At 32.0% G+C, this 12,881-nt stretch overlaps 2 protein-coding genes across 2 annotated transcripts; both read right to left on the bottom strand.

Moving 5' to 3' along the window:
• Window positions 1-942: 942 nt before the first annotated feature.
• On the bottom strand, window positions 943-6,124 carry LOC114407465 (probable sugar phosphate/phosphate translocator At3g17430). Its single transcript, XM_028370570.1, has 10 exons — window positions 5,986-6,124; window positions 5,101-5,208; window positions 4,882-4,989; window positions 4,652-4,683; window positions 4,524-4,574; window positions 3,736-3,797; window positions 3,379-3,640; window positions 2,419-2,684; window positions 2,231-2,319; window positions 943-1,479 (listed from the first exon to the last, which is right to left on the bottom strand). Exons 2-10 carry the CDS (start codon window positions 5,200-5,202, stop codon window positions 1,327-1,329), a joined length of 1,125 nt encoding a protein of 374 aa, XP_028226371.1. The 5' UTR covers window positions 5,203-5,208; window positions 5,986-6,124; the 3' UTR covers window positions 943-1,326.
• Window positions 6,125-8,733: 2,609 nt separating this feature from the next.
• LOC114407464 (pto-interacting protein 1-like) lies at window positions 8,734-12,580 on the bottom strand. Its single transcript, XM_028370569.1, has 8 exons — window positions 12,385-12,580; window positions 11,691-11,786; window positions 11,190-11,440; window positions 10,977-11,103; window positions 10,488-10,761; window positions 9,857-9,989; window positions 9,667-9,753; window positions 8,734-9,184 (listed from the first exon to the last, which is right to left on the bottom strand). The coding sequence occupies exons 2-8, from the start codon at window positions 11,773-11,775 to the stop codon at window positions 9,056-9,058; spliced, it is 1,086 nt and encodes a 361-aa protein (XP_028226370.1). The 5' UTR covers window positions 11,776-11,786; window positions 12,385-12,580; the 3' UTR covers window positions 8,734-9,055.
• Window positions 12,581-12,881: the final 301 nt, after the last annotated feature.

The raw sequence follows: 12,881 nt of genomic DNA, 5'->3' as shown, positions 1-12,881 counted from the left end.
TTATAAAACTTGAATGCAAGAGAATCAAACTCAATATCACTGACCAATGAGTGTTAGTCCAAAATCATGGTATTAGTATGAGAAATTGAATCTTCTTGAACCATTAGTTAAATTTTTTTCCCAAAAAAATAATAAGAATATTAACTTGGAGTTAATTTTATAGAAGAATGCATTTAATGACTTTCAAATAGTCAACGAGAGCATTAATTAAATTATTTAAGATGATTTGAATAATTAATCTCTCTTTAAGAATTAGCTGGATTATATTATTTTGATTGGTTAGGTAAAAAAATTGCAAAAAGCATGTTCATTTAGTAATTTTAAGAATCACAATTTTTCTTTTCTTTTCTTTTTTTTAATGAGTTTTTATAAAGCATTAGTTAGCACTCGACATTTGGATCCTTGCTTAGTTTTTCCTTTCTTTTTTTCTTTCTTTTATTAATTAATTCAAACTTATAGCAGCTTGCAAGACAAACTCATGCTTGTGCTAGTTGAGAATGTCCAGGATAAAAATACATCAGCATTTCCTAAAAGTTCTTTTAAAAATAAATATTGCATTAATGATTTTAAATTGAGATCGAGCAAACATAACAATAAAAAGTCAAACGCTGTTTGACTGTTTGATCAGTAAGGGTCTCTTCCCAAGAATAAAAGAAAACAAAAACCACATGGATTTTAATCTTTGGGGTGTGCCATGCTTTTCTGATTTTGGCGTCTTTTTCCTATTTTTCTTTTTAAACTTTCCTTACTACAAATTGGTTAAATGAAAGAATACGTCAAGAAATTATTTCCTCCTATATGAATTACAAGGAATAATCATTCTCCCAATTTAATGACCACATTAATTTTAAGAATAACCAATCTCCCTAAAATTGGATGAAATGGAAAAAAGTTTTCATTTTAACATGCAGGCAGGGCACGGGGAAAATGAGGAGGCACAGCAGCAGTTGTTGAACCATATCATTTTCAAATTGTAACTAAACTTCAATTAACAGTAGTCAATCTGCGTTTCCATTTTGGCTACACTACACTAGTAAATGGCAACTAAAAAATGAATCGATTTACTACTGGATATACTTTAAACATGAAACTAATCAACTCTACCAAAAGAATATGCATGTTTCCTCCGCTCTGTTTTTTTTTTCTCCTTGCTTTATCCCTCTTCTTTTGGAAGGAGGCGTTTGTGTGTTCCTTTTGGGAAGAAAGGTCAAGACAGATACTTTGATTTGGTTCCTGCAAGCTCTTTGTCTCTAAAAGCTAGGCTGCTGCTAAGCTGGCTTTCTTCCAATATGAGATGTTCTTTATAGACTCTAAGCTAGATTGCCACTAAGCTGGCTTTCTTCCAACTCCAAAATGAGATATCCGCGAAGAGATTAAAGGTGCTTCTTCATCTAAATGAGTTTCAGAAACTGAATCATTCCATGAAGTCTCCTCTTTGTTGTCCATGGCATCATCTGCTTTTTTCTCCGTCTGCAGCTCCTATATTTATTGAAAAAGGCAAAAGAACAAAAGTTGAACCAATAAATATGCCTCCTTAAAACTAATGCGTAATGAAATCAAACTTGATCTGAATTATATAAATCCCTTCATGATAAAAAGTACGAAGCAACTTTTTCTCACGCAAAATGTCTGTTATCAACTTTTGTAAAGCTTAATATCAAATTGATGTTAAAAAAGAACAAATACTGCTTTATTTTTTAGGAAAAAATTAACACGTGTACAATGTTTGGATAAAATACTGCAAATACTTTTTTATGATACTTCGAATGATAATCGAGTTTCACAATGTTTTTTTATGTTCTATAAGTATAAACTCTTTTACATATTTACATAATTACTATTCAATAAAATTTTACATGAGATAAGTATTCAAAATTATTTATAGGACACGAAGGATAGGTTGGAGATAAAATTAAAATGTAGAAATTAAATAAAACGGATAATAGTTATCGTTCTATAAAAAAAATGAAGGTATATTAAATAAAATAAATAAATATCATTTCATGGAGCATGGAATCACCAATTCCACTTCCCTGGGAAGAAATGGTCATGGAATGGAATCACCATTCTACGCTTTTTGCTGCTAACAAAGATGGGAATGCTTATTCGTGAAATAAAGTATAAAATGGAATCACAATTCAACGAATCTAACTCTAGAATAGGCCAACGACAAACAATGCAAGAATACTGATCAAACTACAAAACAGCAAAAATTACTTAAAAGGCTGACCTTTGCGGATTCATCTCGGATACTTTGAAGCTGAGATGTGCAAACATCCCTGACCTTAAGGTAGTTGTAAATAACAACACCGCCTAAAGCTGCCCATTCAAAAATATTCAAATTAAGAGACATTTAGAATAAGTCCATGAGAATGGAATTGAAATGCTATAATGTCTTTTCAACGAAGAAACATATACCAATAGCATAGCCAATAATATTAAGCCCTGTAATCTTTGATTCAGGAAATATGATGGTTGAAAGAGTGATAAGTAACCAGTCTTTCAAAACTCCAGCCACGCGAATAGTTACTGCCCCAGTTCTGCCAATCACTAGGAAGGTGGAAAGATTCAACGCGAAAGCACAAAGAGCATTCGAGAAAAATACCCAGAAGTTAAACTGCATATGTGGATCTTCCATCTCAGGCTTCTCAAGGATATACCATGGGATAAAAAGAAATGCAAAGCTGCATACAGTAGTGTGTAAATGGTCAATATTAAAGCAGATAAAACAAAAATGTAAACTTGAACTTTAATGAACTGCGACTTTTTCAATACACAGATATCCCAAAAATGTGCCACCCACAGCCCCATTCCCCTACTTGAGTCGAAGTGAGGGCAGTATACACCAAAAAGACCCAAGCAGAAAGCAGCAGAGCAATCATTTACAGGTGAATCACAATGCTAAACACAGGCCTTCCATTGATTCATAAGATTAAGCACCAAATTAATCAAAGAGAGCCAAAAAAAAGTATTCTGTACCATGTGTATTCTGTTACAGGTGCAGCTAAAACATTTTATCCACGATCCTTTGTCTCGCCTATTATACCATGTGTATTCTGTTACCCAGGGCCTAACATGCATGATGAAAAATATGCAGACATAGTAAAATCTTTTAGAAGGGCATGCCTGATGTATACATGTGACATTTTGACTATAAGCTTTTCTGAACACAAAATAAGCTAATTCAAACAATAGCAAAAAGTCAATCATATACAGTGAGGGATGCAAAACCCACAGTACTCAGTGGCATTATAAACATACAGGTCAAAATCAACATCAGCATCCCAGAGAGATGAACAAAGGTTTCAAGTGCTTTTTACCCTCCCACCAGTATAATCAGAACTATATGGGTTTTCAAATACTAAAGAACAGATCTACCTGCAGGGTGCTATGTAATACAAGCTAGTAATAGGGTTTAGTGTCAGGCCCTTCTTTTGAAGAAGAACTTGAGTTAAAACCAGTCTCAAAGCTTCAGCAACTATTCCTGTGACCTGATAAACTGTACCGAGCACATTAAAATGAATTTCCCCATAGGAGGAAATGACAACTCCAACACTGACCAGCACCATGTTCCAGAATACATCACACCTTAATTTCTCAGTTCCACAAGTAACAGCCACAAGAAATGTTGCCACTGGCACTGTAAATTAAAGGAAAGGGACAACCATTCATTAAGGAAGTCCTTTTGCAAAAAAAAATGTCAGATGGAAAGATGATACACAAAAGTTAACTTACTCAGGGCTTTAAGCATCTGGATGAAGGCCACAGAAATGTACAAATAAGCAGTATTCCCAAACCTAAATAGACAATAGAGTAATTTAACGAATATATACAATACAGTCATGTAATGAGACTGAGAAGCAGTTTGATAGTTTTTAAAGTAACAAATAGAACTTTTATTTAAAGGCTATGTAATAGAGTAATCTTTATTAATACAACTTTACCTCAATATTTGATTTTATATAAATCAACTATGATACCAATATGAAAGACATCCATTGCATTAAAACCAAATCTAAATGATATATAGAATCAATGCTTTTAAAACAATTTGTTAAGCTCAGAAAATGTTGTGAAATCATGAGTTGTGTCAGCTAATCTCCTACTAAATGCATGATATTGTCAGGTTGTCTACATAATGAATAACATATATATCATAGCATCATACATCTCTCATAAAAGGATAGTTAAATCTTCAGTGGCATTATAAACATACAGGTCAAAATCAACATCAGCATCCCATAGAGTTGAAAAAAGGCTTCCAGTAAGGGTAGGAGGAAATATATGATCACCCAAACCCTGATCAGGCAATTGAGAGAGACGGGGACAGAGACAGAAACAGTCAATCATCAACTGTGCTAAAATGACAGGGAAATTTAGAACTGACACCAGTTTAATTTTACAATCATAGAAATTGAATATGGGTGAGTATTTAAGGCATAGTCACATGCATTACAATTTAGTGAACTAACTAATGGCTTTGCTCAAATTACAACTTTACATCAATGAACTCAGTTGCTTACCACAGACTAGCTGCAAAGAAGGCACTTATAGGGACCACACAAGTTGCATATCTGCAAATAAGACACTTTGTGTGAAGCCAGAAATATTGAATGAAATGCGAAACAGGATGTCTATGTAGAATTCTTACATATGGAGGGTCATTTTAATCGGCGACACAACCTGCATCAATTGAAAATGGGGAAAAGATATCATCTGATTAATTAAGTGATATTTTCAAGAAAAATCTAATGTATATTATTAAAGAGAATAGCAGTAAGAAGTGAACAGAATAATAAATTGATTAGAGAAGGCAAAGAAAAAGATAAAGAAAAAGCTAGTCTAAAACTAATGACATTAGGAACTCCAACAAACTCGTACCTTCAAAACACGGATAAGGAAAAAGGCCACCCCACCAGAAAAAGCCATATGGATCATAGTGAGTGTTATCGGAAATGGAAAATTAAAATACAATGTGGAGAGGACCCACTGCAATAAACCAAAGCCAATAAAAGGAAAGAGATTGAGCAAAATATATTACAGTTTAAGGCTAATCACAAAACAGATACTATAGAATTTGTTGGCATATCTGTGCCTTGCCTTGTTGTACAGAATAACCCCTGATGAAAGTGAAATGTAAACTAGAAGGTAGATGTAGGTCAGCAGATGCTGCCTGGTCATTAGTGCCATAGTGACTGCCATATCTAACCTGCAAAACTCAATGCAATCCAGCATACGAAAGATTTTTAGACATAAGCATAATATAGCTAGTTATCTCTGTTCATTATTATTGTTGAGCAATTAACTTCATTGGCACAGTCATTGCTCTTCAAAGACCCAGATTAGTATAACAGGAAATGAAATAAAAGTAATGGATTGAAATGAGAAAGAAAGGACACTATAAAGAAAAATTCTCTCGTTGTCATGCACACTTGAAACGATTAACAAGTATTCCCAAGAATAATCAACTCAGATCTCAATTAGAGCTTTCCCTTTCAAATTAAATATGAAAATTACTTATAGGCAGCTCACTATCAATAAACACAATTTCTTAGTTAAAAATGAAATTGATTAAGAAAGAACAAAACAAGCACTAAAGTGCTTTACTAAAATCAGAAAAAATACACTCCGCATAGATTCTTAATATTAATATATATTTGGAGCTAACGTGTGCTTGAGAGCAAAGCATCCAAGTGGTTGTTGCACCGACCAACATTCACACGACCTATATACACATTGTAGAAATAGAACGAGAGTACTGTTGGATTCGTTGTGTGCGTGGAAAGTTAAGAATCTTCCGACGCAGTTTTGATTCAACGGTGTAATACTGAATTCACACGACACAGAGTCATTGTTAAAAAATTTAAGAATAACTCGGAGAATACTAAATTCCCTGAGATTCATAGTTGGGAATGTCAAGAAGAAATCGAAAAAAAATCGTAAAACGAAACATTAATTAGAGAGAGAGGGAGAGAGAGATTTTACCGGCTAGGCTATGCTGATCTGAAAATAAGAATGGCGTATGCAAGCCAGAGAGACATTGGAACACATGAAATCAGAATCAGAGCAAAGCGACCGAAATTGCAACACAGGGAGCTAGAAGCGATAAATCCGAGATTTTGTCCTTCACTTTAAAAGGAAAGACTTCCATAAAAAATGTTTCAAGGTTTAAATACTTGTTTAATAATTTTATTTTAATTCCTACAATTATTTATGTATTTTTAATTTAAAATCACTATAAAATTTGAGTTATGTCTTTGTAAAATGTTTTTTTTTTCATCCCTCTCAAATATTAAATTATTTTTTTTCTATCGTTTATTTTACCGTATTCTTCTCTTTTATGTTAAAATTTATACTTTGCTTTCCTGACAAATTAGAGTGCATGACACTTTACTATATTTTTGAATCTTTCATTAACATTTTGTTAACTTTTCATTAATAAAATTATTATTAAAATATCCTTTACACTCTCTAGTTTAATATTCTTTATTTCCTCGTGTTAAAATGTACACTCTTTCCCGGTGCATATTACATTTAACTTTATGTATAAATATATAAATTAACAGATTTTTTATATAGTATTAATTATCATATTAATATAATATTTTTTATACATTATTAAATATAATATAATTATTTAAATTGATAAACTTGAGGATAATATATGTATATATATATATATATAATTTTTTCAATAAATCGATATATATATATATATATATATTAAAAATATATCATTAAAAAAGTAAAATTTACATAATTTATTATATATTTTAATTAAAAAATGTATTCTTGAAGTTTATAAAGAATACTTATTGATGAAAGTAAATTAAATAGAGTAAATTATACATTTTAATATAAGAAGGAGAGTATCAATGTTATACTCGTATCTCTTAAAAAAAGTATAATTTATTTTATGTGAGAACATAAGAGAGGTCAGTGTAAGACACATCCATTAGGGGAGGGGAAAATAATTTAGTTTAACATGATTTTTTTTTTTTGCAACAATAAAATTGTTAAAGTAAATAAATCAAACTGTATATTTTTAACCTAAGAGGGTAGAACAATGTGATATTTGTTTCTCTCAGAAAATTCCTTTAAGATAAATAGTATTTATTTATATCAAATATTTACAAGAATATTTTCATATTATTAAGATTTATAATAAAGAAATATGTTGGGCTATAGATTAAAAAAGAACTAATTTAAAGTGTAATATAAAATTATTTTTTAATTATTTAAATTTATTTAAAAAATATTAGAATTTTAATTTGAAATAAAAATAAAAGGAAAAGGATTAAAAGGGTGCTAGTTTGTGATAATTGGTAATTAAGATAGAAATTTTGACCAATTTTGAAATAGCGTGCAGAATGCATTTTTAAAAAAGATAAAACAAATGAATTTCACTCTTTAGAACATGTATTCTAATTTATAGTATAAAAGTAAATATATTAATGTTAATCAATAAATATACTAATTTTAAAAAACAAAAATTAAAACAAAGTTTCAAATTTTTGGAAATGAATCTTCCTACAATCCACTAAAGAACTTCGTGAGGACTGACTTAAATACTTATCATTCTCACTCTTTTTTCTCACACCTTTATTAAAAAGGTATTATGTGAATAAGGAGGCTTCCACTTGCTCCAATTTTTGCAATGACAACAGATCACAGATGTGCATATTTACACACGAGGTTTTGCTATATAAGACTATGTGAGGTGTCCCAATTCATGCACGCTTAATGCATAATACTGATATATGTATTTTATTTATTTATTATATTCGACACTGGTTTTTGTCTCTTGGCCATCCTATACCTCGTTTTAAAATTTCAATAATTACTATTCCTCTATTTATTTCTGATCGTGAATGGTCTTTCGGCTTTTATTGTTTTATGTGGACTACTTGACTGCTTGTAGTATCCTTAGGAGTTGCTAGTCTCATCCATCAATTGCTATTTTCACCCCCACGTGCTGAATTTTTTATTTCTGATAATACCTTTTTTATGGAATCTGAAAAGGTAGGGGTGTGAATAGAATTTTTGGGGTGAGAAAAGCAAATCCCCTGTATCATTTTCATTGATGAAACAGGTGTTACTGGATTGGCAAGGAAAAAGTGAGAGGACCTTACTTGTAGTATCTCACATTATTAGTCAAAATAACAATTTATAATCATGAATGGAACTTGTTAAAAGAGGAGTGAGACAACAAAATTTCATGATTTTCAATAACATTCCAACTAAAAATAATGAGTGTATTTATAAGAGTAATATTTTTTTGGGGGGCAAAGGCTAGTTACTAATTGTTAGGTTTTTTTTTTTTTGCTTGTGGAAAATTCAAATCCACAATCTCTCTTTTCCTTCATTCTTTCTTTATCATTAAATCAACCTTATAATCCTTATTTACAAGAGTAGTATGTTCCTAACATTTTCTCATTCTTTTTTTTTGCCGTTTTCCCCAAAAAAATCACGTAAGATAACAACAATATCAACAGAAGGAACATAGAAAGAAGGAAAATAATAAAGCATACAAATAACGAAAGAAAAATAAAAGCAAGAAAATCTCAACTTATGGATTATGAACAAAATGAATGCAATGTAAACAATGGGATATATATGTTGGAATTCAATTGATCACTTGAACGTGAGATCTTGAGAGAGGAAAGAAAGCGAATAACAATAGATTTTGTGAATTTGATAGTTATGCTTTTTAGAGAGATTGAATGCAAAATAGGGAAAGAATTTCGCACGTATTTGCACATATATGAATTGACTTATTAGAATGTGTATTTATAACACTTAATCAAAACTAAACTATGGTAAAGCGTGAAAAATACCATTGCCTAATTACAGTTAAATGAATTTTAACCGTTCACAAAACTGATACACAAAGTCTTCTTAATTGCTAATAGGTCCTACACAAGTTTGTAATTACACAACAATAATATAAACATGTTCAAGCAATTTTCCATCCGCTTCTGAAGCAGTCACTTTCTTATATCTCGCGTGCAGACTTAGACTTATGCACATACTCGTTGATACATATAGACAGAGATTAGTTTGGAGTTTCACCAGCAGGCCCGTGTCTTGCGTTCAACAAAGGTTGAAGAGCTTTAACTACGATGCTCATGTTTGGTCTGAAATCAGCTTCGTATTGCACGCACAGGGCAGCAACAGCGGCCATCTGTAATAAATAAGAAATATCTTGCTGTTATACATTAATATTGTTCTTAGTTAAGTAATTAATCAATTTTTCCAAGGGCAGTTATCCTGGGACTAAAAAGTGAATACTACTACTATATTTAAGTATTTTTCTGCTCTCATGTTATGATATCTGTTAATGGCTCTCAAGTTCAAAAACTGAGAGCAAAACTACAGAGAAAGCCATTGCCTTCCAATTGTCCAACTAATTAAATTACTCAATAAAATTTCTCCCAAAGGAAATGATATAACAAAGTTTTAGATTCAAGTTTTGATCTCATGCATAGCATTTACTAACTACACAAGATATAAGAATTCTGCAGGTATCTAATGTAAGGTAATTTTGATTAGTTTGTTAATTCATAGGCCCTGTTTCAAACGAGTCCACACAAAACACCTCGGCAAGGCAAATGGCTTAATAACAAAAAAATAAAGTTAGAAAATATACCAAAACATAGTGAATACCTTAGCAACAGCTTTGGGCAGGTACTCTCCTCCTAGTCTTGCATCTACACACTGTCTGACTTTATCCTCACTGAGTCTTGGTGTAGCCTATAACACATCAGTTACCGGGATAAGCTAGCTGGCCTACATTTTAAATTTTCTCCTTTTTTACAACAACAAATTATTTTGCAATAATGAGGCTTGTATTTACCCAAGTAACCAGGCTCTGCTGCCCACGTGGTAGTGTATGATCAACAGGCTTCCTTCCAGTCAAAAGTTCTAGAAGGACAACACCAAAGCTGTATACATCACTCTTAGCATTCAATTGGCCAGTCATTGCATATCTGCATCCACGAGATTAGACAGGTCATTGGATATTAGTCAAATTTGTAGTTTATCTTTGACATTTAAGGGGCTTTTTGGTTGTTTGTATCTTTGACATCCATGTGCTGTTTAGAAGGTTTGTAACAAAGTCTGTAACATATCTTTACTGTTTACAGAAGTTGTACATCTTGTACTTGTTCTGCCTTCTTTATCTCAATAAATCTTTACTTATATAAAAAAGGTATTTGCCAGGACACTAACTAAATATACAAGAATAGTTTTATTTTTCCAAATTGATCATTAGTTAAAACTAATAAAGAAACACACGCAAAAAAGAATTTATGGGAATTGGTAATGCCTTCTAGTCAACTAGGGAAGAAGGAAAACTTCCTATTACTTTTTCAATAAATCTTCACCTATTATGCTCAAAATCAAGAAGTCTATGATAAGTTAACCAATATGGCTAAAATAGGGCATGTCATACAATATCTCTTGAGAATCTGATATCCACATCTTACTCTGGTGCATGATAACCAAAGGTTCCAAGGACACGGGTGGAATGGAGACGTGCTGCCATGTCAGGAGCCTGATTTGACAAATCAAAATCTGCAATTTTAGCAACATCGTCATCAAAGATTAGTACATTGCTTGACTTGATGTCCCGGTGGATAATGTGGGGATCAGCCCTCTCGTGCAGGTACTCAAGCCCTTTGGCAGCCCCTACAGCAATTTTAACTCTCTGAGTCCATGTTAGAACAGGACCAGGCTGTGCTCCTTTAACACCTTTTCTGCCTGCATGTAAATGACAATGATAAAATCATAACAATATATAATAAAAAAAATGAATAAAAGAAATATATCCGTCAAGTGGTACTATTGCTAGTCACAGCATCAAAAAATAAAACTAACATCAAAATCCAAAATATTCTCAATTCCTCTAACATAGGAAAAGAATTCAACAAATGTTCATAGGTGTGAATAGTTTCGTGAAGCAAAACCACACATACCATGTAAAATATCATGAAGAGACCCATTAGATGCAAACTCATAAGCAAGAACTCGGGAGTTTCCATCAATGCAATAACCAAGCAATTGAACAAAATTGTCATGCTTCAGCCGTGAAACCATTGAAACCTGAAAGTTCATAAACCAAGTGATTTATTGTCTATTGGATCTGAACAACCTCCATGACTAGACAGTATGCATAGGTTGACACATACCTGGGCTAAAAATTCATCATCAGGCTGTTTACTGGCATCTAATTTCTTGATTGCCGCAGCCTGCCTACTTTTCAGAACACCATAATATACTCTTCCATAGGATCCCTCTCCAATCAAAGAACTTTCTCCAAAGCCATCCGTAATTTCTTTGAGTTCATCCACTGGTAATTCAGGAACTTCAATGGGCTGAATTTTCACAGCTTGAGTGCCCTGCTTTGCAGTTTCGGATGCACGACCATTTCCATGATTTCCTGCATGATACAATTTATCACGTTAATTAAATCAAATTTGATTTCAGGTAATATAACATACAAATTAACAAAATGAAGTATCATAACAGAGCATCTAGACAACTAAATCCCATACTAATGATTCAATCAACTCAGATGGTAATGTCACTAAAAGATGCATGATTGATCTGGTGTTGTCTTGTTAGTTATGAGTTATGACTACTGTATATTATCCCTGGGGAATTCCTCAAGCTAATATAAACCCAATTACCTGTTGAGTTTTTTACTACATGCTGTCCTCCACTTTCAGAAGCCTTCTGGTAGTCATCTTCTTCACAACAGCTGAAACAACTCATGATTCTTTCCTCTGATAATGATTCACCACTCCATCAGTTCATACTAGTTAATAGCTAACATACTAAACTCAAATATAAAGTCTAAATTTAAAATTAAAAAAGAAAAAAAAATCTACCTTCATGTAGATTTTCGTTGCTAAAAAGAAGATACATCATGGCAGCATGCAATCGCAAAATTGAACAATTCAAAAGAAATAAAGAATGAAGGAAATAGTGTATTTGTGAAATTTTTGTCCAATTACATTGATTCATATTATTAATTCACCATAATTTGATCTTGAACCAGTAATTGAACCTCCTCCATTTCATTTCTACGATTAGTGCATGAAAATTTTACAACACAGCATCAACTTTCCCTCACACACAGAATTTAATTGGCAAATCAATCGGAACGAATGAATTTCCGTCAATCAAAGTAAAATTGCTACTGATGTCGAAGCCAACAGTTACGGATCAGTCTAAAACAAAACAAACTATTACATGTCCATATCACGTTTTGCAAAAAAAAAAAAAAAATGTTCATACACTAAAAAAGACCTCAAAATTAGAAAATAATAGTGAAATTAAGAATATAAAAAAAAAAAAAAGGTAAGAGACATTGAAGAGTACCTGGAATTGAATAGGAATGTTGTGCAGTTGAGGAAGCGAGAATGCGGGAGAGGTAGTTGAAGATCTCGGCGAGAAAACGGCGAAATATGCGCAGGATAAGTAGGGAGGAGGGCGTAGTATAAAGCGGTCCAAGTTTTTGACTAGATTGGAATTGAAATGATTAAAATTAGGTAAGAGTAAGAATGTAATGCTATTATTACATACACAAAGATGTTATTCCAACTAAACCTTGTTTACACGCTGACACACAAGCACCGTAATGGCATAATGTGATAATGTAGCAGCAAACTCCAATTTTAACTACCTATTTTTTCTACTGCTACTGTTATCTACAATTACTATCGAGATATCATGTTCAATGTTCAAATAACGTCCAATTAATTGAGTCGAATATATATATATATATATACCAAAAATAAATATAATTATATGTTTAGAATTTTAAATTTTTTTATATTTTGAATAAGAAAATTTTTTATGGCATAACTCATTGACAT

This window comes from Glycine soja, chromosome 3, assembly GCF_004193775.1.
Source record: "Glycine soja cultivar W05 chromosome 3, ASM419377v2, whole genome shotgun sequence".
Classification (NCBI taxonomy): domain Eukaryota; kingdom Viridiplantae; phylum Streptophyta; class Magnoliopsida; order Fabales; family Fabaceae; genus Glycine; species Glycine soja.
This window is presented reverse-complemented; position numbering and strand designations above follow the sequence as displayed.

Excerpts from the sequence above, each read along its gene's own strand:
- LOC114407465 (XM_028370570.1), bottom strand. The coding sequence starts at position 5,202 with ATGGCAGTCACTATGGCACTAATGACCAGGCAGCATCTGCTGACCTAC. Across the intron at positions 3,641-3,735 it reads CCAGATGCTTAAAGCCCTGA|TGCCAGTGGCAACATTTCTT; the intron begins GTAAGTTAACTT and ends TTTAATTTACAG. Across the intron at positions 2,685-3,378 it reads TATTACATAGCACCCTGCAG|CTTTGCATTTCTTTTTATCC; the intron begins GTAGATCTGTTC and ends TACTGTATGCAG.
- LOC114407464 (XM_028370569.1), bottom strand. The coding sequence starts at position 11,775 with ATGAGTTGTTTCAGCTGTTGTGAAGAAGATGACTACCAGAAGGCTTCT. Across the intron at positions 9,990-10,487 it reads TTTGGTTATCATGCACCAGA|ATATGCAATGACTGGCCAAT; the intron begins GTAAGATGTGGA and ends TCGTGGATGCAG. Across the intron at positions 9,185-9,666 it reads TGCCCAAAGCTGTTGCTAAG|ATGGCCGCTGTTGCTGCCCT; the intron begins GTATTCACTATG and ends TATTTATTACAG.